The sequence below is a fragment of the Chelonia mydas genome, chromosome 5 (genome assembly GCF_015237465.2).
Source record: "Chelonia mydas isolate rCheMyd1 chromosome 5, rCheMyd1.pri.v2, whole genome shotgun sequence".
NCBI lineage: Eukaryota > Metazoa > Chordata > Testudines > Cheloniidae > Chelonia > Chelonia mydas.
Genome location: NC_051245.2, coordinates 89,374,584 through 89,397,973, shown reverse-complemented (window position 1 = coordinate 89,397,973; position 23,390 = coordinate 89,374,584). Strand labels below are relative to the sequence as shown.

Genomic DNA, 23,390 nt, shown 5'->3' with positions numbered 1-23,390 from the left:
AAGGCCAATGTCTTTGAGATACATTCTGGTTTTGAAATCTTTTAAAGATCTTGCAAGCTCAATCATTTAACCTCAACTATTCAGTTCAGAAATTGTTTTACTCTGGAACTCCTAGTATTGTTTTCTATGTAGAGGTGTTGAGTTTGGATGAATTGCTTTTCATAGATTTGGATACTTTCCAGCTCAAACTGTGATAGTTTTGTAATGGTTTCATAACACTATATTGCAGGTTGGCTGTAGCCATGTTTAAAGCAGCTCAGTAGTCAGCCACTCAGATACCTACTGGACATTAGCATCTGCAAATATCTAGATCAAAATTCTGTAAACTTTGTGCATGTTTCAGATGTGGGATTTGGTGGACCTACATTGCAAAGTTCAGATCTGGAACTATTTACCTACTGTGTGACAGGGTGCTAAGCAGAAAACTGCTTAGCCAACCCTGTGTTACTCCAGCTCCAATTACGGGAGGTAAATTGGAGCTGGGTAGATCACCTGGCTCTGATTGGGGAAGCTGGAACAGCTGCTGCCTTATCAGGCTGGGGTTGGATAAGAGCCCCAGGGGAAGGAAGCAGAAAGAGAGAAGCTGCAGTAGAGGAAAGGCAGTGAGGGGTAGTAGAGAGAGATAGCTTGGTGCCCCCCGCCCCCATGGACTGTAAGAAGGGGACTTGTGTACGGTGGGAGCATAGCTTGTAAATAAAAGCACCAGGTGAGCACTGCGCTAAGGTCTTTGTGTGACTTTTGCAGTCCAGTGGGGGTAGGAGCCAGGAAGGCTCTGCAGGGACCCCGTTACACATTGTTATATGAGAATATAAGAATGGCCGTACTGGGTCAGACCAATAGTCCATCAAGCCCAGTATCCTGTCTCAGACAGTAGCCAGTGCTAGATGCTTCTGGCACTTAGGGGTTTAGGGGCACCCAGAGCATGGGATTGTGTCCCTGACCATCTTGGCTAATAGCCACTGATAGAACTATCTTCCACAGTTACCTAATTCTTTTTTGAACCCATTTATACTTTTTAGCCTTCACAAAATCCCCTGGCAATGAGTTCCATAGGTTGACTGTGCGTTGTGAGAAGCAGTACTTTGTTACTTTTGTTATAAATCTGCTGCTCATTAATTTAAGTGGGTGACCCCTCATTCTTGTGTTAGGTGAAGGGGTAATTAACACACCCTTATGCACTTTTTCCACACCATTCATGATTTTATAGAGCTCTATCATATTCCCCCTTAGTCATCTCTTTTCTAAACTGAACAGTCCCAGTCATTTTAATCTCTCCTCCTATGGAAGCCGCTCCATTCCCCTAATCATTTTCAATGCCCTTCTCTGCATCTTTTTGAATTCTAATATCTTTTTTGAGATGGGGTGACCAGAACTGTGTGTAGCATTCAAGGTGTGGGTGTAACATGGGTTTATATCGTGGCATTATGATATTTTCTGTTTTATTTTCTATCCCTTTCTTAATGGTTCCTAACATTATGTTTGCTTTGTTGACTGCTGCTGCACATTGAGTGGATGATTTCAGAGAACTATCCACAATGACTCCAAGATCTCTTTCTTGAGCGGTAACTGCTAATTTAGACCCCACAACTTTGTATGTATAGTTGTGATTATTTTTTCCAATGTGCATTACTTTGCTCTTATCAACACTGAATTTCATCTGCCATTTTGTTGCCCAGTCACCCAGTTTTGTGAGATCCCTTTGTAACTCTTCGCAGTCAGCTCTGGACTTAACTATCTTGAGTAATTTTGTATTTTTGGCAAATTTTGCCACCTCACTGTTCACTCCCTTTCCCAGAACATTTATGAATATGTTAGAACAGCACAGGTCCCAGTACAGACCCTTGGGGGACCCTGCTATTTATCTCTCTTTTGTGAAAACTGACCATTTATTTTTACCCTTTGTTTCCTATCTTTTAAGCAGTTACTGATCCATGAGAGGACCTTCCCTCTTATTCCATGACTGCTTAATATGCTCTAGAGCCTTTGGTGATGGACCTTGTCAAAGGCTTTCTGAAAGTCCAAGTATACTGTATCAACCGGATCACTTTGTCCACATGCTTGTTGACCTCCTCCAAGAATTCTAATAGATTGCTGAGGCATGATTTCCCTTTACAAAAGCCATGTTGCCTCTCTTGTTCTGTATGTATGAATGAAAGGGAAGTTTTAATCTGGATCTTTATAGATTTATGGAACAGACAAAAGGTTCAGGTCCAGATCTGGATCCAAGTTTCCCAGAAGTTTGAGAGGGTTTGGATCAAAGGTTTTGGTTTGGACCCATGTTGACCTGACATTCACAAGATCAAGGGCAACTTGCTTATCACGCTCCAGTCTAGTTTAGCTGTAGAATAACAACATATACAGTATTAACAAACTCCTCTTTTTGTCATAAAGGGAGCAGAGCTCACCTCAATAATAACACCAATTATGTCCGTCTTGGATGTTTGAGCTTTGCAGTAGTGAGCAAAGTCACTAAGTTCCTTAAAAGTAACTCCACGGGGATCTATTCATTGTATGGCAGTGAAACTGAAGGAAAAGAACTTTCTTTAAACATATGGTTTAAAAGAATCACAAATGGAGTAACACATGCATGGCCCACAGTCTGGCAGGTAATTAGCTGCTTTTTGTTTTTAATCCTGAATTAAAATTGGATCATTTGGTACGTATATATCTTAAACACACAGGAACTCAACATTTCTATGTAATAGGGTAATATGTAATAGGGAAAAAATCTTTCAGTAGAGGTTCACGATAAACCAGAGAGATTAGTAATGTTTAAACTAATACCTCTAAAGCCAAAAAGCTTTTTAATTGTGCAACTGAAGGAGTCACGTGTCATAAATAATGAACATGAACAGAATTAAAAAAAAGTATAAAAAATCAAATGCATCAGTACTAAAGTATTTGTCAATAAATTCAATTCTTACTTCTCCAGAGGAAAGTTACTACCATAACTTACACTGATGAAGTTTGAAAAACAGCCCCTCTCAAAATATATTAATGTGGCTCATAGCCATAACTGCCTCTGTCCTTCAAAAGAGTTAATATTGGGATACTTCTAGCTTGACCCTGTTCCTCTAATGCATTTAATCTTTTAAATTGATACTAGCTGACAGACAGGGGAACCTTTAGCATTATCTTGTGATGCATTGAGGGTTCAGGAATTAGAAGTATCACAAAAGTGAGATTAAATAAACCATCAAATAGCCACCACTGTCTTTTTCTAGGTATAATCCTTACAATAGGTCCCATCCTTCTTCTTATCCCATATCCTATACTTAAACTTGTATCCCTACAAGAGATGCAGCTCAATGGAAATTCCTCAGATTCTTGGAACATGGTTATCCAGCAGGAGAGTACTGCAGGGAGAGGAAGAAGACTGGTGGCCACCAACCTCAAGTAGCAGATGATCAAAATTACAAGCAAATATCCTTTCCTTTCTCAGAAGGTTTCAGTGTAGCTGTGGGAGTGTGTGACAAGTTGGAGAGGGAAAGAAAGAATGTGCCATTTAAGATCCGACACTTGCTACCCCTCTGTCATTCGCACTACACATGTCAATGGCCAATGCTGTTACAGGCTTGTCCCTGATAAAATCACTTTACAAACTGTCTTTAAGAAACTGAATTTTAAAAAGTGGTTTCCTGTTGTACACCTGAAGACAATTACAGGTGCAGTTTTTGTTCCCACAAGTCAGGATGTTCCAATTGTGATCATCTGCACCCTTGCCTGGGTATGGAACATAGGGCGTTTGTTTTTTAAAAAATCAGTCCCTGATTATTTAATATGATAGCAACTTGTGTCAATGGCTTCAACAGAAAGTGGCACACAATCAATTACCATGTATCTAATTACTGAGATGACCTGTCATACCTAGGCTAGCTTTTATCTAGAGCATGGAGGAGTCAATTTGGAAATGTCAGACTTTCCTTCCCTAGTGTGACCCAGAAGAACTGAACTACATGCAGCATGCGATTAAACTATTTTTACACGTTGCGCCCACCCTGATTTCTCAGTTGTGCTGTGCTCACTGGCCCATATTAGACAAACACAAAGAAAAAGCCCTTAAGGTAACATTAGGGGGGCTGCAAAAGCAGAGCTGTTTTGAATGAAGGAACAACTCACAATATGCCTAGGTCTTGCAGGGTTCTCTACATAGGGGGCAGTCACACACATTGTAGATATAGAAAAATCTATGCACAGCAGGCCAAATTAAGGGTACAGTATCAGCCTTTCCTTTTCTTTGTTGGGTTAGTTTTATTGTCAAATACATTTCACAGTCTAAGGTTAAATGCTCCCCTCTGTTCTTCACCAGGGAGCAAACATGCACTGATTGCTTGAAACTGGGCTAGAAAAAGCCGGAGTAGGGTGGACACGAAATGTTGTGCTTCTCAGGCCCCCAGGTAGTTCTTCTTCCCGTGCACCACTCATTTGTAATTCTTCAGGTGTATGGCTACCTGAATCAGAGATAAAAGGGAGATTTTTCCTGTATGCTGCCGCCGCCTCCTCCCCCACCATACTTTCAAGGCTGTGACCGTGCATTAAAAATGTCAGCCCAACGAGAATACGTAAGAGACAATTAAGAGTAAGGCTATGATTTAGTCACAGGTATTTTTAGTAAGTCATGGACAGGTTGTGGGCAATAACCAAAAAGTCACGGCCCATGACCTGCCCAGGACTTTTACTAAAAATACCCCTAACTAAACCTTAGGTGCTGAGTACGAGGGTGCTCCCACAAATGCTGCTGCTCTGGAGGGGGGAGGTTCAGGGGGATGCTGCTGCTCCTGGCGGGGGAGGCACTCTGGGGCCCCGCTGCTGCTGGGGGGCGGGGTGGCCCTGGGCCCTGTTGCCGCTGCTGCTTTGGGTGGGGGGCGGCTCTGGGCCCTGCCCCCACTGCTGCTCCAGGTGGGGGCAGCCTGGGGCCCCGCCGCTGCTGCTCCTGGACTGCTGTGCTGGGGCAGTGCCCGGCACCAGCTGCCTGGGGCCCACCCGAGCAGCGTCCAATGTGGCTGGACATGGGGCTGCTCGGGCAGCCATGGGGTCGGCCGCACTGGCCGCTGCAGGAGTCCTGGAGGTCCCAGAAAACCACTGAATACCTTATTCCGGGAGCTCCATGAAAGACACTCAGCCTTGCTTATGAGCAAATGTAAGAAGGTCAGAATAGAAGCTGGAACTCAGCCACAACTACGCCCTGTTCTACCTGTGCCCAATATGCTATGCTAATGCCCATGAAGGTCAGAAAGGGCTTGTTTCTGTGGGAAAGTTTCACCAGTTATACCAGTATAATTATACTGGTGTCATTAAACCATTATAATTACACCAATATAACTCACTGCGTGGACATTCATCTACCAGAATACAAGAGTCCTCATAGGGAGTTATGTTGGTATAAATATAGCACTTTAAATTCACATTCTACCATATACCAGAATTACTTCCTTGTGCAGACAAGTCCTAAACCAGGAATAAATTAAATAAAAGTGAACATCTAAATGGAAAAAGTAAGTATCAAAAAGCTTTTTACGATTTCATGTCTGTCAGCTACAAATGTTACATTAATTGCTATTAGTGTAATAACCCCCCAAAGAAAATAGAACTCTCTCGTTGTTATGCCTTTATAATGTGTTTTTGATTAGCCACACTGTTACATCCACTACTAATTCTGATAAATATGAGAAATCACCTTTGGACCTATAAAAGTGTCATTTGACTTCTCAGCCATGTCACCTACTGTGTATGTAGCGCATGACTCTGAGATGCTGAGTACTCAGAACTCCCATGGAAGCCTAGCATTGTGGGTGCTCAGCATCTTGCACAATAAGACCCCAAATAAGAAGCAGGCGGCAGATGATGTATAGGTGCATTCTAGATTTGAAATCTTTGGCAGATTCTCCAACCTCAACCATTCAAACTAGACCCTTATATTTAATGAACCAGAAACCTCTGGCATAAATAAAGAACAAGCAGTCAAAATAACAAAAATCCAATAACATTTCATCTCTAAAGAAGTATAAAAGATTTAATTCTGACAAATAAGTTTTAGCTGATCTATTTTTACTTATGTCAAGAGGTAATTTGGTGTGATCTTACTTTATGGAGCTGGGAAAAGGGTAGCATCACCTGCCTACAGAAATAATATTTATAATATCTCTGTTAGTGAGAATAAATATTTAAAATAATGGGTTTAATCTTGACTATCTGGGCTATATTTTCAAAAATAGGTCTACATTGGGCCTGAAAAATATGCATGTGTACACAGAAACATGCAACAATATGCGTTTAAAATTAACCATTTTCTGCATGTATATACATATTTTGCATGGATAATTACTGCTTTTGCCTGTGCCTATTTTATGGGCACAGCTTGGGTACCTGCTTTTGAAAATGTTGCTCTTTGTGTACTTAGTGAATATGACTGCAGAGGATAAATCCTAGTCCACGTTTTCAAAGACACTTGCTCATGTATATCGGGATGTGCTCTTCTGTGTGCACGGGAGGATGGCTATGTACAAAATTTCATGCATGCACTTACTCTAAGTATCATTCTGATTAGAACTGTGTGCAGCCAAAGCTGGGGTGTGGACATTAAGTCTCATTGCAGGCACTGGGTTATTGCAAAGGGGCAATCCAATTATCCTGCCCGTTCCCCCCATCTCCTGGGCCAACATAGTTTTGGGTGGTACCTCATTATCTCTTTGAAGCTACTGCAAAATCCACTTGCACAGAATGGAAGATAGTAATATCACTTTTGACCAGCTTGATACCCACGCACTGGAAAAAGTATTGCAAGGGTTGGAATATGCAGGAGGTAAATGGACTGGCTGCGTCTGTCTCCTTAAATGTATCTTTTACTCAAGTTGGAGGAAGTCAAAATCCAAGATAAACCATATTGATGATCAGCCAGAGGGAGGATAAGAAGCTATTTATGCACCAATGTGTCCCAACTGCTGCTTTTTTTTGGCCTACAGTAGGTGGCCCATAGGTCAATGGAGACTGATGGGAGAGACAATCACCTTCAGGCTGGCACCAGCTTGACACATGATTAGCATGCATATTCCTAAACTGAGCCATGTGCAATTCTGAAAATAAGCAGCATACGCACAGTTTTGAGGCCCACATCAACCATGCAGCCCATTCTAACTTGTCTGTCCTTCAGTGTGAACATATTCTGCTAGTATCCAATCCCACTTTAAAATTTCCATGTGTGTCTTTCTCCAGTTTATCTCATAGAAAAAGGCACATATGGATGTTTGAACACATGCAAACTTCTGAAAATGTAGCCCTAGCTAACATATCAGTGCACAACATGTCTTTGTCACTGCTGGAGCATTTTTTAAAAAACAGGCTATAGGTCCATGTGCAATCAAGCTCTTATTCGTGCAATGCACTCACCATGCTTTCACAAAACATAGTGACTGAGCATAGAAATGGTCACTTAGGTGCCTGACTGTAAAAGTGAGAGATGGTTGGAAAACAGAAAAATTTAGCACCAAAAAAAAAAAAAATCAGCAAAAGAACCCCAAAATTTCAACAAAACCCAGAAGGGAAAATATGTTTTTTTTCTTTCAAATATTTTTTTTTCTAACTATCCTTAGTAATAGCCCACTATAAACGCACAATCATGGGAATTGTGCATGGAAGCAGAGGCATAGAATTTCTCATGAATTGTGTACTACGTGGATCTTGGGCCTTCAAGGTGGCAGAGTGATTCAGCAGGTGAAGTATGAAAACACAGTGTTCCCCTGACTGGATTTTATCACTCAGTGTTGTGTTCAAAGTGCACTAACTATTTTCTACAAAAGAAACAAACCAGGTTGGTCTTATATAGCTAGAAAGCTAAATGAGAATAATTCCAGTCTGGGCTATCACCTCAGTCTATGGGAGAGAGAAGGTATAAGAGCTTGGATAGAGAGACATTTCAGCTTCTTATCTCCTGGAACAATGGGATCAGTGACAGCCCATTTCCCAACCTATCTTCAGGAAGGGAGAGGAAAGATAACTTGCCTAACTGTCGGCTCTTTCAAAGAAAGGAAGTACTGTTGATCTGTGCAGAGAAAGCCTTGGGTAAATAAATGCTTAATTCAAAACATCTCCTCATTTTGTCCCCTAAACAGCTATTTTTATGGAGTTTCTTGCCTTCCTACTAGTGAACCTTATTGGCCTGCAGCCTCCAGCCCTGCCTCTTCTTAATTCTTTCCACCTATCCATGGTATTTATGAGACAGCTATTTCCATGATATCTCAGTACAGTCATCTTTCCCTGAGTACTTGTGGGAGGGAGGATAAGATAGGCAGAAGTTAACCCTCTGGTTACCACTGACCAGTTAAGACCCCTGTATCTTGTCATGCCTCCATTTTGAAAATGTCTGCTAATAATGTCATCGTGTCAAAAATGTAAACTGCTGCAGCTGGGTTAAATGCATTTAAAGCAAACAAATACATAACATTAAATGGCAAATTTAATCCCCAGTTCCCCAACTTTTTCATAGTGTAGGTCATGTCTTAATGCGGAGATTGTCCCCTGGACACTTCCTCTCCCATTGGTAATTGCATACATGTTGTAAATCGTACATGGAACATGTTTTCCAATGAGACTCTTTCTGTGGTCAACTATATGTAAAATACAACATATATAATAGCTGTTTACCTTAAAGGCAAAGAAATGATCTGTATATTTTTCACCAAACACAAATTTAGCGCCATTATCAGAGTATTCCAGGAAAATCTAAAGAGAAAAAACGAACAAACAAAGCATCTGTTATAAGCAGAGGGTCACTGCTAAATAATAAGCAAACATTTCACAGATTTAAAAAAATTAGAAAGGGTGAGACTGGCTGTTGGCCCTATTGCAGGTGCTCGTGGGGAGGTGAGGCGACTTCCTTCTGCTCTGCATCTTGTCCAATGAACAAGTACAATTGTAGTTCAGGATCTGCTCTCTAGGACCAGTGGTGAACAGTGCTTCAAAGGGAGCAGATGAGAGACATAGCCATAAGTCACACTTGCCCATCTGTGCCAGACTACTGAGCTGACCAGCTGTGGAAAGGGGAGTAGTGTGCACCATCCTAAACCTTCCCTTGGGGTGGGGCAGAACCACCCAGCCACCTGCTCATTATTAATTAGTATTATTTAGTATTTGTGTTACAGTAGTGGCTAGTGGTCCCAGCTGAGATTGGGGACCCATTAAGCACAGTTCAACGTGTAGTAAGAGACAGTTCCTGCCCCAGGACAGTGGCGAAATGCTAGTCCAAAGGAAATGTTTACTTTTCACTCTGCACAGATGCCATTGAGGTGCATTTGCAAATTCTACATAAACCTCTTCCTGTTGGCAGAATTTCACAGAGCAATTATGGGCAATAAGTTAACCATTTTCAAATTGAAGCCTGAGGGCAAAAAGAAGATATTGTCAAAAGAATGGCCATGTGCCAGGTAGGATCAATGTTTGAGCGGCCCAGCCCCCTCTGAGTCAGAGTGGCAAGGAAAGGATGATATTTGAGGTTGAAAACACCAGGGACACTTGTTTCCTGGAGATTAGTGGACATACTTCAGGGTTAATTTCTGAATGGGGGTAATTATATTTTAATAAAATTTTTATGTGGGAATAGTGCCACATTATTTGTCAACATTGGATTATTCAATTGTACCTTTTAAGAGCTACCAGAGAGGGACACAGTATCTTTTTGTGCCAAAAGTTTGAATTCCCCTCACTGTATAACACTTTGCCCACCTTTTCCACTGTTACTCTCCAGCAATGGGTGATTTTTTTACATCAGTTGTCTTGCAGGTTGGCCACATGGAGGAGCTCAGACTGGATGCAGCATCCACTCCAGCAATGCTACAAAGTCATGCTAGTCTCAATGAGCAGCTCTTTATGCAGAATTCTATCTCCATCTCCACTTGTGTTTCTGCCACCAACGCTTGAATTTGATTCCTTCTGTTTCTTCTATCGCAGGTGATCTGAGAACCATGGGGTCGGTGGGGACAAGGAGTGTAGGCTTTGGTGCTAGAGTGACAGTGGCTGTGGTGATAGTGTCTCATTAGATCTTCTATTACATGGCATTTTAGTGGACAGAGTTTCTTGCAAGGATGTTTCAGAATTGGACCATGAGCTTCTGTGAGTGGACCAGTATGATACTCTTGCCTGGTGATTGGGTGGGTTCTGATTTCAGCCCAAATGAGGTGATGGTCAATCAAGAATGGGGCATGTTCTAATTGTTGTTTATTAGGCCTGGTCTACATTACAGGGCTAGTTGACGTAAGCAGCCTTGTGTCAACGTCTTCACTTAAATTTGGCTCCCAGCAACGTAAGTGCCTCTCTACACCGATTTAGTAACACCACCTCCCTGCGTGGTGTAGCCTTATGGTTGCTGTAATAAGGTTGACCCAGTGTCAGTGTAGACACTGTGTAGCTTATGTTGACTGTTACTGGCTTTCAGGAGCCATCCCACAATGCCCCACACTGACAATACAAATAATACAAGTGCTTTTGGTAAGGACGTGCACAACCAACACAAGAAGTCAAGTGTGCACATACACAAGTGATTTGATAATGGTGGTAGCTGTATGACAACGTAAGTTAGGTCGACATAATTTTGTAGTGTAGGCATAGCCTTAGGCCTGACAATTAGGCATAAGAATAACATGCTCATTTGAAGACAGAATGCAGAGAGAAATGAGGTGACTGGATCTGATCACTGGGCAGGTTACCCCACAGAGGACCCTATTTCTCCCAGGAAGTCAAAACAGTAAGGATCTGATTCTGCTCCCTTTGACTTCTATGGGAAAACTCCAATCGACTTTATGGAACACCAGGTGCATTAGTCTGGGAACAAAGTCACATTTCATCCCAAGAGGAAAAGAGGGTGACAGTTGTGTTCAAGAAACAAACGTTTGACTCTGATAATCTGGCTAATTGACTGTTTCTAGTGCTGTATTCATGTGTAACAGAATGCAACTCTTCTGAATAATAGGTGACTGCAGACTTATACTGCGTAGAACATATAAAACTTTCTCTTATTAGTGTCTTATTTACTTTTGCAGTCAACATGCTCCGGTTGAAATATAAATACCCTAATAAAGAAAATGTTAAAAAGAAAAGAACTCTTTTTTTGGGTAATGCCTTACCTGTATCTGCCTACCCAGCCAATTAAATACATCAAATCCTGCTTTAGTCCTCAGAGTAACAAGTCCAAGAATAAACTGCAGTCCAATTCCCCAAAATACTGGTCTCCAGGCAACCTAGCCATACAGAAAATGAAAATACAGAAATCACTTGATATGAAAAGAAATATATTAGTTTAACATACATATAATTAATTATACATTTAGCTACATTGTAGTGTTTTGGGGCTGCCAAAATGGAGCATACAGAGATTTCATCTCTTTGGGTTACCACAGCTGCCCTCCTCTTTACTATGGAGTGATGGACTAATGCCAAATCCCTCAATGTGATGCTCCCTTTTGATCCAAGTTAGAATTGCTCAGATAAAGATGGAGCAGTGCATGCTGAGCCCTGAAGAGCACAAACCATGAACAATAATAAGAAAAGAACAAGAGACACATTCCTCTCTGTGTATAGTACAGAGGTGAAATAATTGTTATGTGAATGCAACAGACAATAAAAATGTTAGCACATGATTCTTCTTTCATCATAGCAGTGAATATATCACTAGATGCTAATATAACATCATTATGTTGCTCATATAACTGGGTAAAGCATTGGGCTGAGAAATAGGAGACTACTATTGTCTCACTATGTGATCTGGGTAAGTCATTGCACTTGACTATGCCAGTTTCCCCATTTGTAAAATAGGGAGAATGATGCTTCCCCAACTTTGTAAAGTGCTTGAACATCTATGAATAAAAAGGGCTTATAAGAACCTGTGGGCTCTAGGGTGCTGATGCTTCTGCATAGGAAGTTTAGGCTGGGTTTTTGTTAGAGGAGCCCCTGAAGCTAGATACTGCAGGAAGTACCACCCAGCAGGGCCTGAGTGGCTGCCCTGCAGCCCACTGATAAACTAGGAAGCCAACACAGGGAGCTGTCTGAGCAACAATGCTTGCTTGCTCGTGCTCTAGGCCGTGCCTTGCTGTGGACCCTAGGCTCTGACTTCTGACTCTGGTTCATCCCTGACTGCTACTTGCCTGCTGCCTCTAACTAGGTGGCTAACTCTGACTTCCTGGTATCCTGACCCAGCTTGATGCTGACTTTGCTACTTCCTTCCTGCCTGCAAGTTGTTCCTGAGCCTAACTTTGTGGTATCTGGCTTGCTCCTGACCCTACTACTTGTCTTCTGACTGCAACTAGCTAACTGACTGGTGTATACAGGCTGCCCACGGCCTGCCCCTGACAGGGCTACATGCGTGTTAAACGTTATGATTATAATAATATACAAGCATTCATTATTGGGTTATTCCATCTGGAAATGTGAATTGGTGACTATAACCCTATACTTCTGGCTTTCTGCTCTGCTATCACAGTTTGTATATTGTAAATCTGATCAATTTACAAGGACTGAAGTAAGGTTCAGCCTTGCTGATTTGCTCCCACTTTAATAAAATAGGCCAATTAGATGTAATGAAGACCCATGGGAGAACACCAGATTTGGCACTTATTAATTCTCACTTCAGTTGCTGGTAGTAATGCTTTGCAAAGGATTATGGGCAGTGATGGGCTGCCAAAATCTTAACAACCAGTTCCCTATAAAAAGTTCTGATTTAAGGGATGTGCCACAGTATGTATTTTTTGCACCTTTCTCCATAAGTGGCAGCAATGCATTGAGTCATTGGGAGTCATACTTAACGATAAAAAAAATAAAAAACATTTTTACATGTTTATTACAATAGAAACAAAGTATTGCTTTATTAAACACATATCAACATAACGAACGAGGCAAGTACGACCCCTGTTAATAAAATAATAAACTAGATCAGGGGTGGGCAAACTTTTTGGCCAAAGGGCCACATCGGGGTTGCAAAATTGTATCGGGGGCCGGGTAGGGAAGGCTGTGCCTCCCAAAATAGCCTGTCCCTGCCCCCTATCTGACGCCCACCCATTTCCTGCCCCCGACTGCCCCCCTCAGAACCCGCAACCCGTCAACCCCCACCCCCGCTCCTTGTCTCCTGACAACCCCTTCCAAAGACCCACCACCCTAACTGCCCCCCCAGGACTCCACCCTCTACCCAACTTGCCCCGCTCCCTGTCCCCTGACTGCCCCGACCTCATCCACCACCACCCCGACAGACCCCCGGAACTCCCATGCCTACCCAACCCCTGCCGTTCCCCATCTCCTGACCACCCGCCCAGAACCTCCGCCCCCTCCAAGCGCTCCCTGCCCCTTATCCAATCCCTCCTCCCAGCCCCGGCCCAGCCCCCTTACCATGCTGCTCAGGGCAGCATATATGGATGCCACACAGCCTGCTGGAGCTCGCAGCCCCACCCCCTTACCATGCCACTCAAAGCGGCAAGAGCTACCGAGCTGCCCAGGAGCAGCCCAGAGCGCTGGCGCCAGCGGCGCGGCACACTGTGGCTCTGTGAGGGGGGGAAGGTTGGGGAGGGGCCGGGGGAGCTCCCCGGCCGGGAGCTCAGGGAGTCGTAACAATTTTTAACAACCGGTTCTAAAACTGCTTCAAAATTTAACAACCGGTTCCAGCTCACCACTGATTATGGGGTAAAAACCAAACAGTCATTATTCAGGAATAGAAGGGGCTGTCAGGAGGACAGACTGAAAAAATAAGCATCCTCATGGAGTTCTATGTGTTGCTCTTTCCCTTGGCTATGGAAAGCTTCAGCATAGATATAGAAGTGTTACAGGAGGCTTTGTGAAATCTAATGAACCAGACAGTGGATTAATGTATGACTCAGATGAAAAACACTAATGTTATGCATAAAAACAGCAAGTAAAAATTGAACAGGGATTTGTGGCAATCAAAGCACAACCTTTACAAAAATCTCTCCAGTGCAGAGTACTGAAGTGGCTATCACATTTCCTTGGAAAACAAAGATAAATAAACCAACAGGCATATTTAGAAAATATAGTGAAGGGGTAAATAGAGTGAATTAGAGCAGAAGCCTTGCACCTCTGAGGGCCTTTGAAATAATACTTTGCACCCTACATGCTTCCTATCTCTTTCCATGTAGTTATACCCTACCTAATGCTCTAATAGGCCTGGCCATTGCTACTAGAGAAAACAACATCTCTAAAGTACAGATTTATTTTGTACTCAGTCCTTAAAAATAGGCAAAACTCCCATTGTGGCAAATCCTGAAATTAATAGGAGTTTCATCTGATTAAGGACACAATGTAAAATGAATAAGGACTGTAAGATCTGGTCCATTGTTTTTTAAAGTTTTAGGAGATACTGAAGTGTACTTCATTCCATTTTTCCATTGATGCTACCCTTCTCTCTTTTACTGGATACTACTAAAACAGATTCATGCTGATATCCTTCTAGCAAATGTGTCTTCATTGTCAATAGGATTATTTGAACATACGTAGAAAGGGACTTAGACCATTGAAGCCTGAGTGCCAGCCAAACAACAAAGATAATTTTCACCAATTGACCCTGAGCTATTTAATGTAACATGTACTGTGGTTTTTACATGAAGTCAGAGTGAAATGGTTTCTTTTCTTACTATAGAGAAATGGTGAAAATGTACTGTATAGACTTGTATTTTAATTTTACAGAACATAGAAAATGTTATAGTCAGAGTCTAAATCTAGAGAATCCTGGATTTTCTATTGCTCTTATTGGGCACAATTTTGCAACTCCCACTCGCATTTTCTTATTCAAATTGAGTAGTGTTGTATGTAAACAGTTCCACTGACTTCACAAAAATACACCGTGACTTCAGTGGAACTCTTAACATGAAATACCACTCAGCGTTAGTAAGGGTTTCAAAGTCCAGGCCCACTGTGACTGCTGGATATCAGAACAATGATTAAGATTTTTGTAAGTGTACAAGTATTTGACCAAATGCATCCATGCATATGACCATATAGGTACCTCTCAATACTACATTAAAAAATAAAGTTGCAAAGTCCAGCACTCAAGTTAGGAAATGCCAGAATTCAGGTTGCCTGTGCAGTACAGTAAATATCGTAACTACAGTTAGGTTTGTAGATAATTTATATAGTTAGGTGTAAATTGCAGTTGGCGGGGTGGAACTGGTCAGCCCCTAGTGAGTACATTCTTAAGACCTAGTCAAAACGAAGGAAAAGATCAAGAGTTAGCCAAATACTTACTTTGGTTGGGTATTTGGAAAAGATCAACGTCAAGAGAAGATACATCACAAGCCCACCAAAGGAGATGAGCTGATTGGTTCCCTGTCTGGCAGTGTCAAAGATGAGCCAGCAAATGATAGCTGCAATTAGAGCTATCCACACCACCCTATCAAAAGGGAAACAAATATAATATCATACACAATATCTTAATAAAAAGAAGAGATATCAATTACTCCAATTTCTATTTTATTTTAGTTTTTTCAGACCAATACAGCTACATCAAATAACACCTATCCCAGCCTCTGAGCACCCATGGCAAATTCTTAAAAATACATCTCTACATAAATAGGCAATTACCCAGAGATAATATTACCCCAGCAGCAATATGAATATCATAAAAACCTGTCACTCACATAGGGTGACCGGATAGTAAGTGTGAAAAATGAGGATGTGGGGGGTGCCTGTATAGGACAAAGCCTGCCTGCAGAGGGGGGAGGGACTGAGGAATCTGTTTGTTAGCCCATTTTAAACAACAACATCTTCTCATACCTATAACCAAAGAAGGAAGCAACAAACAAGCTGCACTTTGTCATGAAAAAATGTGCAGGGATGGAACCTTCCACTACTGTAAATCAACAATCTATTTTAAATGGCCCTCACTACTGTATTATCTGAACACCTCACAAACATTCATGTATTTACCCTAGTAAAACCTGTCTGTGGGAGGGCTTTACTGTTATCCCCATTGTATCAATGGGGAACTGAAGCATGCAGACCAAATAACTTGTCAGTGGCCAAGCTGAAAGTCCCACACCAGCACAGAATTGAACCTAGGTTTGTCAGGTGCCAAGCTAGTACCCTAACCACTAGACTAGCCTTCTTCTGTATTATTAATCAGCATGTTTATTATGCTAGGACCTAATATGGTCCCTGCCCTTAAGCACTTACAATCTAAACAGATGAGACACAGGGTTGGGGAAGGGGTAGAATGCACAAGCAGAGTGAAAAATGTGATGGCAGAAAATGGCCTATTACTTTTGGGGTGGGTTTACTTAGGAGGGGATCAGGAAGGGAAGTGGGTTAGGAGGATAGGGAAGGGGAGAAGATGGTAAGAGGGGCAGGTGTGGTGTGAACCTGAGGTAAAGAAATAGGGTGAGGGGTGGGTTGTAGCAACTGCCAGTTAGCACAGAGCAGAGAAAGTCTAGTTAAAACTGTAGAACATTCTCTGAATGTCCAGAGGTCCTGGCTTTGGCTGCTTCTGTCTCTTCTGGCTAGAGTGTCTGACTGGCTCCTCTCTGCAGTTTTCTACCACATGCACCATCTGCATCCTACCGCCCCCAGAATGTGTGTGGGGCAGTAGGAATGTGTTCTGGGTCCAGGAATGTGTGTGGGGCAGTAGGAATGTGTTCTGGGTCCAGGACAGTGCTGGGCAGAGGGGGTGTTCCCAGCTTGTTCCCATTTTGCCCCCTCTCTCCCAGTATGAACATGCCCCCACTCTGACTACTTCTGTTCTTACTGCCTGGAGACAATATAATGTTCAACTTTTATAATTAGATTGAGTGGTGTGTGTGAAGACCACAGGATGGATACACTGGTGTCAATCAGGATTAACTCCAGTGAAGCACTGGATTTACATCAGTATATGTGAGAGAAGAATCAGGCTCATAAAGGGCACACAGTCATTTTCCACTAGAAAAACACGTGAAAATCCCTGCTATTAAGTGCAAACAGATCCTTCCCAAAGACAAAAAAAAAAAAAAATTGCTCTTCAGAAATATTTTTGAGCCCTAGAATAACTGAGAAAAGGGTGTGAACTGCATCAGAGGCAGGCATTTTGGCCAATTTCCTTTCCCTTTTGTGTCGGGATTTTAACTGGATGGGAACCTTTAAGATTCCCCTCCGGCACATCACTCTAATGTAATATTCCTTTTGCTGCCAGGTATTAGTTGATCCTAATTGCTCCAAATAACCAACCACTTTGTTAATAACATGTTATTTTGCACAGTAGACATGTTTGTCTCCTGAGGGGTAAATTATGCTCAGATACCACAGTGATGGGGCCATACAAGTACCTAGACAGATTAGATATAGATATAATACATTTCAGACTTCAGCAATTTGTTCATCTTAGATATGTATAAAGCCCTGAGAATTATGCTTTATAATGGGGAACCTGACACAACTTGAGTGCTAAGTAATGGTTTGAATAGCAGTGATCTAATATTGGAGAAGGAATCATTCAGGGTGCTTGCATTCACATTCACTTTCCAATGAAAACAGTAAATGGTTTTTAAAAAATGGTCCAGTGAAGTCCTAAATTTATAAACAGTTAAAAGGCTAAATTAACTTAATGGCATTATGTCCCTCTGCATAAAGTAAGAAGCCAGTTACATTTACCATTTTAGCCAAAACCACTGTCGTTTCAGAAACCTTTCACAAGGGGAAAAGAACTCAGCAATTTTGTCTTCATGTCTGGCCATTAAAGAATCCCAGCAGATGAAGAAGATGGCTAGAAGAGTGAGTACAAAAAGAGCCAGGGCTCTCTGAAAATTCAGGACACACGCTGCAATGACTATCACCAGGTAAACTGTCAAGGAAACAAGCATACGTATGTCAGTTACATCTGTCCTGTAAAAAAAGCAACCAAGCTAGACACACAACAGACGTCTATTTACTTACTTGAGCTTTAATTAGGAAATAGGAAAGTAAAGCCCTAATTCAGGAAAGCACTTGAACATGTACTTAAGTTCCACTTGATTTCAATGAGATTTAATGATGAGCTTGAAGCTAAGCATACGCTTCAGTGCTGTCCTGAAGGATAGCTTCGTGATTCCTGGCTTAAATATGGACAGTGCTATTACATACAACATATTCAATCACTATCAAATCCCATCACTGGGAAGTAGGGAAAGAAAGGGGTTCTGGTGTGTGTCAAAAGCAAAGTCCATTTTTAAGGTAGCAGCAAGGTAATAATAATAAACCAAACTCATAAATAGCACTATTCATCCTTAAATCTCAAAGAACTTTACAAAGGAGGTAAGCACCACTAGTAGTGTTACATACAGTAGTAATGTCCACAGTTTCATTAAAAACAAAACCAGTGAATGTTCATTCAGATTACAGGCCTGGTGCCAGAAGTATGGGGTGATGTGATGCAAATAGTTGTAAAAAGTAGACACGGAATTTGGATAATGCACTGTATTTGGGTTAAGGGATTTTTGAAGGCTGAGAGCCAGTAAGCGGGCAGGAAGTATTTCTAGGAGAGAGAGAGAGAACTAGGCTTTGCGGCAACAGTAATAACAAAGCTACTACATTGATGTGTGCACTATAAACACTTCAGGGATAAACAGTTATGAGGAAGGGGAAAGCAAAGCAGTTAAATAAGAATGGTTGGAACCTATAGCTAGCAGATGGGATAGGCGGAGAGATGAGATGAGACCTGGCTCATGGACATGGGGCAGGGATGAGGAATGGATAAGTAAAAAAACCAGCAGAGAAGAACTAATAACAACTGATTTAAGGTGTACATTAAACAATAATCCCCAGATTAAACAAGAAATAATTCTGTTTCTGTGTTAAAGTAATCTAAATAAAAATTCGCTTTTAGGGGCTTCCATGTTGTACTTTTGGCTGAATAAAGCCTACCATATATTAGAAGAAGGCAGTTTCTTTGATCACTGGGGCAAAGTGAAACATACTACGGAGCAGCATGTATTCTGTGAACAAACCTCAGCTGTACACGCAACGCCATCCACAGCCTCAGAAACAACTCTGACATTATAATCAAAGGGGCTGATAAAGAAGGTACTGTAGTCATAATGAACACGTCGGATTATGAACAGGAGGCTGCCAGGCAACTCTCCAATACCACATTCTACAGGCCACTATCCTCTGACCCCACTGAGGAGTACCAAAAGAAACTACACCATCTGCTCAAGAAACTTCCTGCTACAGCATGGGAACAAATCTACATGGACACACCCTGAAAGCCCCAACCAGGGGTATTCTATCTGCTACCCAAGATCCATAAACCTGGAAACTCTGGTCGCCCCATCATCTCAGGCATCGGCACTCTAACAGCAGGATTATCTGGCTATTTGGATTCTCTCCTCAGGCCACATGCTACCAGCATTCCTAGCTGTCTTTGAGACACCACTGACTTTTTGGGGAAACTACAATGCATTGGTGATCTTCCTGAAAACACCATCCTGGCCACCATGGATGTAGAAGCTCTTTATACCAATATTCCACATGAGGATGGGCTACAAGCTGTCAAGAACAGTATCCCTGATGAGGCCACGGCACACCTGGTGGCTGAGCTTTGTGACTTTGTCCTCACCCACAACCATTTCAGATTTGGGGACAACTTCTACCTTCAAGTCAGTGGCACTGCTATGAGTACCCGCATGGCCCCACAGTATGCCAACATTTTTATGGCTGATTTAGAACAACGCTTCCTCAGCTCTCATCCCCTAGCGCCCCTCCTCTACTTGCACTACATTGATGACATCATCATCATACGGACCCACGGGAGGGAGGCCCTTGAAGAATTCCACCTGGATTTCAACAATTTCCACCCCACCATCAACCTCAGCCTGGACCAGTCCATACAAGAGATCCACTTCCTGCACACTACAGTGCAAATAAGTGATGGTCATATAAACACCACCCTATACCGGTAACCTACTGACCGCTATACTTACCTACATGCCTCCAGCTTCCATCCAGGACACATCACACGATCCATTGTCTACAGCCAAGCCCTAAAATACAACCAAATTTGCTCCAATCCCTCAGACAGAGACAAACACCTACAAGATCTTTATCAAGCATTCTTAAAACTACAATACCCACCTGGGGAAGTGAGGAAACAGATTGACAGAGCGAGACGCGTACCCAGAAATCACCTACTACAGGACAGGCCGAACAAGGATAATAACAACACAACTGGCCATCACATACAGCCCCCAGCTAAAACCTCTCCAGCACATTATCAACGATCTACAACCTATTCTGGAAAACAATCCCTCACTCTCCCATATCTTGGGAGGCAGGCAAGTCCTTGCTTACAGACAGCCCCCCAACCTGAAACAAATACTCACCAGCAACTACACACCACACCACAGAAACACTAACCCAGGAACCAATCCCTGTAGCAAACCTCGTTGCCTACTCTGTCCCCATATCTACTCTAGTGACACCATCAGAGGACCCAACCACATCAGCCACACCATCAGAGGCTCATTCAGCTGCACGTCTACTAATGTTATATATGCCATCATGTGCCACCAATGCCTCTCTGCCATGTACATTGGCCAAACCGGACAGTCCCTACGTAAAAGAATAAATGGACACAAATCGGACATCAGGAATGGTAACATACAAAAGCCAGTAGGAGAACACTTCTGTCTTCCTGAACATTCTATAACAGATTTGAAAATAGCTATCCTTGAACAAAAGAACTTAAGAAACAGACTTCAAAGAGAAACAGCAGAACTAAAATTCATTTGCAAATTTAACAGCATTAATTTGGGCTTGAATAGGGACTGGGAGTGGCTGGCTCATTACAAAAGCAGCTTTGCCTCTCCTGGAATTGACACCTCCTCATCTATTATTGGGAGTGGACTACATCCACCCTGATCAAATTGGCCTTGTCAGCACTGGTTCTTCACTTGTGAGGTAACTCCCTTCTCTTCATGTGCCAGTATATTTATGTCTGCATCTGTAATTTTCACTCCATGTATCTGAAGAAGTGGGTTTTTTACCCATGAAAGCCTATGCTCAAATAAATCTGTTAGTCTTTAAGGTGCCACCTTGTTGTTTTTGTGGATACAGACTAACACAACTACCCCCTGATACTTGTGAACAAACCGAGTGATTTAAAAATAATGGTGCCTATTCCATCTTCCACGATATGCATGAAAGTGGAAAATATTAGTGGAAATAAGGAGAAGCATTCAGAGATTTGCCTCTGTAAACTGGACTATGCAACAAGGACCTGACTCACAGCCTGCTGAAATCAATGGGAGTCTTTCCAATGACTTAAATGGGCTTTGGATTAGGCCCCAAATTTGCTGCCTGCAGTAACTAGCTACAAATGGATTTGGCACATGACAGCTTCCTGGATAAAATGCGGGGCAACAGAATACTTAATATACATAAATAATTACCTGCTTTTGCATGCTTATAACAATGAAACAGTATTTTGTAAGGCAAGTTGTTACTTGTAGAATTGATATATTAAACATTGACTTGTTCTTGGGAAGCCTCTCTCTTGAGTTATTCTGCAAGTTATTCTAAGAGTTTAGGTAGGAGGACCTCAAAAGGAAGCTCACAAAAGGACAGAATGGAACAACCCAATTTACTGCACAATCAGGAGAGGGACAAACAGGACCATTTGAATGAGTTCTCTACGTATGCTGGAATGCCAAGGCTCTGTGGCATGACCTTTCCATAATGAAACACTCTGGCGTGGGCACTGAATGGCTCAGAGAACGTTAATAGGACAAGGAGCCTTTCACTTCTAGAACACTGATTTGAATCCAGTCTAAGTTGGTACTAACTAAAAATCATTAGTATCTGATTGCTATTTAGTGGTGTATAGTACATGAATTTGTAGTCTCCAGCAAACTCCTAGAAGATATAATTTAAGATAACTGACTCCACTGTCTTAGCAGAGAAGCTGATCACTGAATGGACATGGTAACTGAACTACCCTTTTCATCTCTAAATGTAGTCTGTCCAGGTCAGAGATGAAGCATATTGGTGGCACAGCATAGGGAAGCTTCCACTATTATTGCTCTTGCTGTACTTGTCTGGTGAATAAATGGAGAATTTCAGTCTGGAACCATTATCCAGGACTAGAATTCACTTTTATCTCCTATATCTTCTCAAATACATTCAGAAAGATTTGATGGACTCTTATCTGTAGAAATGTCTGATAGTTTTCGAGAATGTTATGTCAATTAAATTCCACTTCACGCTATTTAATTCAAACATTGAATGCAAAATATGCATAGCCTGAAATCAAAGTAAAACTGAAAGAGGGTACAGTTATTTCCTATGGTATTAAAAAATAAAGTACCTGCTATTAAAATTCCATATATCACATATCGAATGCTGGTTTTGTATTTCTTGCAAAAGTCACAGACTTCATCATATTTCCTTTCCAGATACCTAGAAGTAAACACAAGCAACCAAAGCAAACAGAACAAAGAAATAAATTCCACCAAAGCAGAAAGAAGAGTAATTCATACAGGAACATTGCATTAGATCTATCAAAGCTCCTGGACTGCCAGAGGGTTAATTTTGCATTCCGAAGTGTAAAATAAAACTCCTTTGAAAATCTTGGCTATCTTTTTGGAACTATTTTAGTATTAGTTATTTGACTTTGGACTAGTAGAGTGAAAATGGATTTGGGAGACCCTTAAAGGGCCACAATTTTGAAAGATTAAGATGTGGGTCTGTCCACACAAAATTCACATGTAAATGTACAACTGCAATGTGTCTGCAATTACTGTAATTGTGTGGAAATTAGATTATAGAATTAACATAAACTAGTTAGGCTCTTAACTAGTCATTAGTGTACTCATTACCAGATTTGTGTGCACATCTGCAATAATCATGAGCTTTATTGCAAAGGTGTAGTTTTTTGTGCATGCCAAGGTCCATGCACAAAATCGTTGTAGTAATTCTGGATCTCTTGAAAATATAGCCCATCATTACAGGCACTCAACATTTATCAAACTTTAGATTATATGGAAGCTAAAATTATCTAGTGTATCCAAATACTATAAGTGTATCTTAGCATCTGCCCTCCCCAGGTGTTAAGTGAACCATTTTTGGTTCTTTTTTGTGTCTGTAGTGAGTGTCATGGGATTTTACCATGGTGCATTAAGATGTAAGGGAAGAACAGTGTAAGGGAATTAATTCACCCCAGATTTTCATTAATATGATATATGGTGGTACAAAGTGTGTGTCTAGGCCAGTGGTGCAGCTCTCTCTGTGTTATGTGGGCCACCAAAGAACATATATACTACCTGTATGGCCTTGAGGATGTCATAGGGCCACAGATGTGTGCTGATTGGTCTGCAAGCAGCCTGTGGGCCGCGGGTTGAGAATCACCGAGCTAGACAATCACCTAAGCTTTGTGTAAGCTTGAAAAGAATTCACAGCTACAG

At 41.8% G+C, this 23,390-nt stretch overlaps 1 protein-coding gene and 1 long non-coding RNA gene across 3 annotated transcripts in view; one reads left to right on the top strand and one right to left on the bottom strand.

The window, feature by feature from the left end:
* The window catches only part of SLC28A3 (solute carrier family 28 member 3), a 74,328-nt gene that overhangs the window by 17,164 nt on the left and 33,774 nt on the right, over positions 1–23,390 (bottom strand). For both annotated transcript variants that reach the window (XM_043547444.1, XM_007065603.3), the window contains exons 4-8: positions 22,295–22,386; positions 17,608–17,797; positions 15,232–15,376; positions 11,115–11,228; positions 8,641–8,718 (exon numbers count right to left, since the gene is read on the bottom strand). In XM_043547444.1, the coding sequence (XP_043403379.1) occupies positions 8,641–8,718; positions 11,115–11,228; positions 15,232–15,376; positions 17,608–17,797; positions 22,295–22,386 (619 nt within the window). The remainder of the gene's footprint in view (positions 1–8,640; positions 8,719–11,114; positions 11,229–15,231; positions 15,377–17,607; positions 17,798–22,294; positions 22,387–23,390) is intronic.
* LOC122466002 lies at positions 584–22,498 on the top strand. The gene is made up of 3 exons (XR_006291184.1): positions 584–706; positions 17,637–17,792; positions 22,383–22,498. It is a non-coding gene; the product is annotated as an uncharacterized LOC122466002 (long non-coding RNA).